Source organism: Lipotes vexillifer, unplaced genomic scaffold (genome assembly GCF_000442215.2).
Source record: "Lipotes vexillifer unplaced genomic scaffold, Lipotes_vexillifer_v1.1 scaffold322, whole genome shotgun sequence".
Taxonomy (NCBI): Eukaryota; Metazoa; Chordata; class Mammalia; order Artiodactyla; family Lipotidae; genus Lipotes; species Lipotes vexillifer.
This window is the reverse complement of record NW_006776528.1, coordinates 764,492-766,326: the sequence shown is the minus strand read 5'-3', so window position 1 is coordinate 766,326 and position 1,835 is coordinate 764,492. Positions and strand designations below refer to the sequence as shown.

The window sequence follows — 1,835 nt, the reverse complement described above, 5'->3', positions numbered from 1 at the left end:
GGGGCTGAGGCTGGAGACAGGTTCTCAAGAGCAGTTCGAACGACCTCACACCCCACTCCACAAGCTTCTGCGGTCACTCTGGCCTCAGTTTCCCCACCTGACAAAGGGAGAGTTTTAAAACCATCCAGGTCACACACCATTTAACAAAATCACCCTTCCCTTCGCCCTCCTCTGTATTCACATACTCCCAAACAGCACGGAGACCTATTCCATTCCAGAAACTTTCCCAAATCACTTCCCCTCCCCCTACACAGCCCCAGACACGGTGAGGGGAGGACCCTCCTGCGCGAGTGCGGCCGGACGCGGGGTATCCCGCTGCGGGTCCTCCTGCTGCCGCCCACTCCCGGCGGTTCTCCCCGGAAGCCATCCCTCCCGGCCCTAGGAACCTGCCCGCAGCCGGGTCGTGTCTGCGCGCTGAGCACCGTGAGCTCAGAGACCCGGCACTTTCAGGCTCCGCTCCTACTTGCAGACAAGGGCCGAGAGCCGGGGTGTCACACAGAGGTGGGCAGGTGGCTCTGCCGTCTCCAGAACACAAGCCCGCGCGCTCACGCGCGCATCACCCAACGCGCGGGCTTCCCTCTGGCCTCTTCCCAGCTCAGACCGGAAAAACGGAAGGAGGAAAACCTCCCTCCGCCCGGAGACGCGGCACTGGGGACCCCCTTCCGCCGCCCTCGCCCCCAGCCAGCTGTGCCCGGCTGTGGCGCGCTCCCGGGGAACTTTTGCCCGGCCAGTCTCAGGTGCGGCGGAGCGGGGCGCGGGCAGGGCCAGCCGAAGGCAGCCGCTCCTCGCAGCCGGCGAAGAACCCCGCGCGGAACCAACTCTTCTCCTCTCGCGGGGCTCCGTGCGCCCCGCCCTGCGAGGGCACCCGACCTCCAGCTGCCAAGACGCGTGGTCCGGAAAGACGCGAGCCGGAGTCAAGCCCCACAGCGGTTCTCCTGCGGAGCGGTGGCGCTGCGCGGGGTCCAGCGTGCCGCAGCCGCCCGAGGACGCGCAAACTCCCCGGCGGCAGAGTTCAGAAAGCCGCCGCCTCCCCAGCGCTCGGGGCGGCGGCTGCGCCCGCGAAGGGCACCGGGCGCGGCACCCGCTGTGAAGCCCTGGGGCCAAGGGTGGCGAAGTGGACCGAAGCCCGAGGCGTCCTCTCCCGAACGCCGGCAGCCCGGGCTCAGGCCCTTCCCGCCGGCCGCGGCCTCGGCCCCCGCCCTCCCCGCGGTGCTCGGAGCGCGCCCGCCGGGAGGGCGCGGGCTCGGCAGGAGGACGGGGCCGAGAGCGCCGGGAGGCGCAGGGGAGGGACGCTGCACTTCAACTCACCTTGAGCCGCAAGACCTCGGGCGCTGATCACACTTGCTATCAAAGTGGCCACATACCAAATCATAGTACTACCGCGCGCCAGCCAGGAGCCTCATCCTATCGCAAAGTGCCCCGCGCCGCCTACGCCCCGTGCCGGTGCTCCCGCGGCTCCTGCGGTTCTTGCAGACCGGGCGGCCCGCTCCCCATCCCTCCGCGGCTCCGCTCGGCTCGGCGCGTAGCCTCCCGCCCGGCGCAGCGGCACCTGCACTAGAGCCCGAGCGGAGCGCAGCCAGCGCCGAGGAGAAGCCCGGCCGCACCGCCCCAGGCCCGCCCCCGCAGTCCGCCCATTGGGCGCAGCTCGCGAACCCGGAGCCCTATCGGCTGGGACGCCTGCCCGTCGCGGCGATGGGGGCGAGCCCATTCAAGGTGCGTTGACGTGTGGCCAGCCCAGAGCCGCAGAATCATGCGCATTGCCGGGGAGAAGGCGCTACCGCGTCTCCGCTCGGTTCTGCTCCCTGCTCCCGCTGCCTGGCAAGTTTCTGGGGGAG

General features: G+C 70.0%; 1 protein-coding gene across 1 annotated transcript in view; it reads right to left on the bottom strand.

The window, feature by feature from the left end:
* IGSF9B (immunoglobulin superfamily member 9B) overlaps positions 1-1,372 on the bottom strand; it is a 46,112-nt gene extending 44,740 nt beyond the window's left edge. Inside the window, exon 1 of the mRNA XM_007450398.1 lies at positions 1,309-1,372. Within this exon, the coding sequence (XP_007450460.1) occupies positions 1,309-1,372 (64 nt within the window). The remainder of the gene's footprint in view (positions 1-1,308) is intronic.
* Between the last annotated feature and the right edge of the window lie 463 nt (positions 1,373-1,835).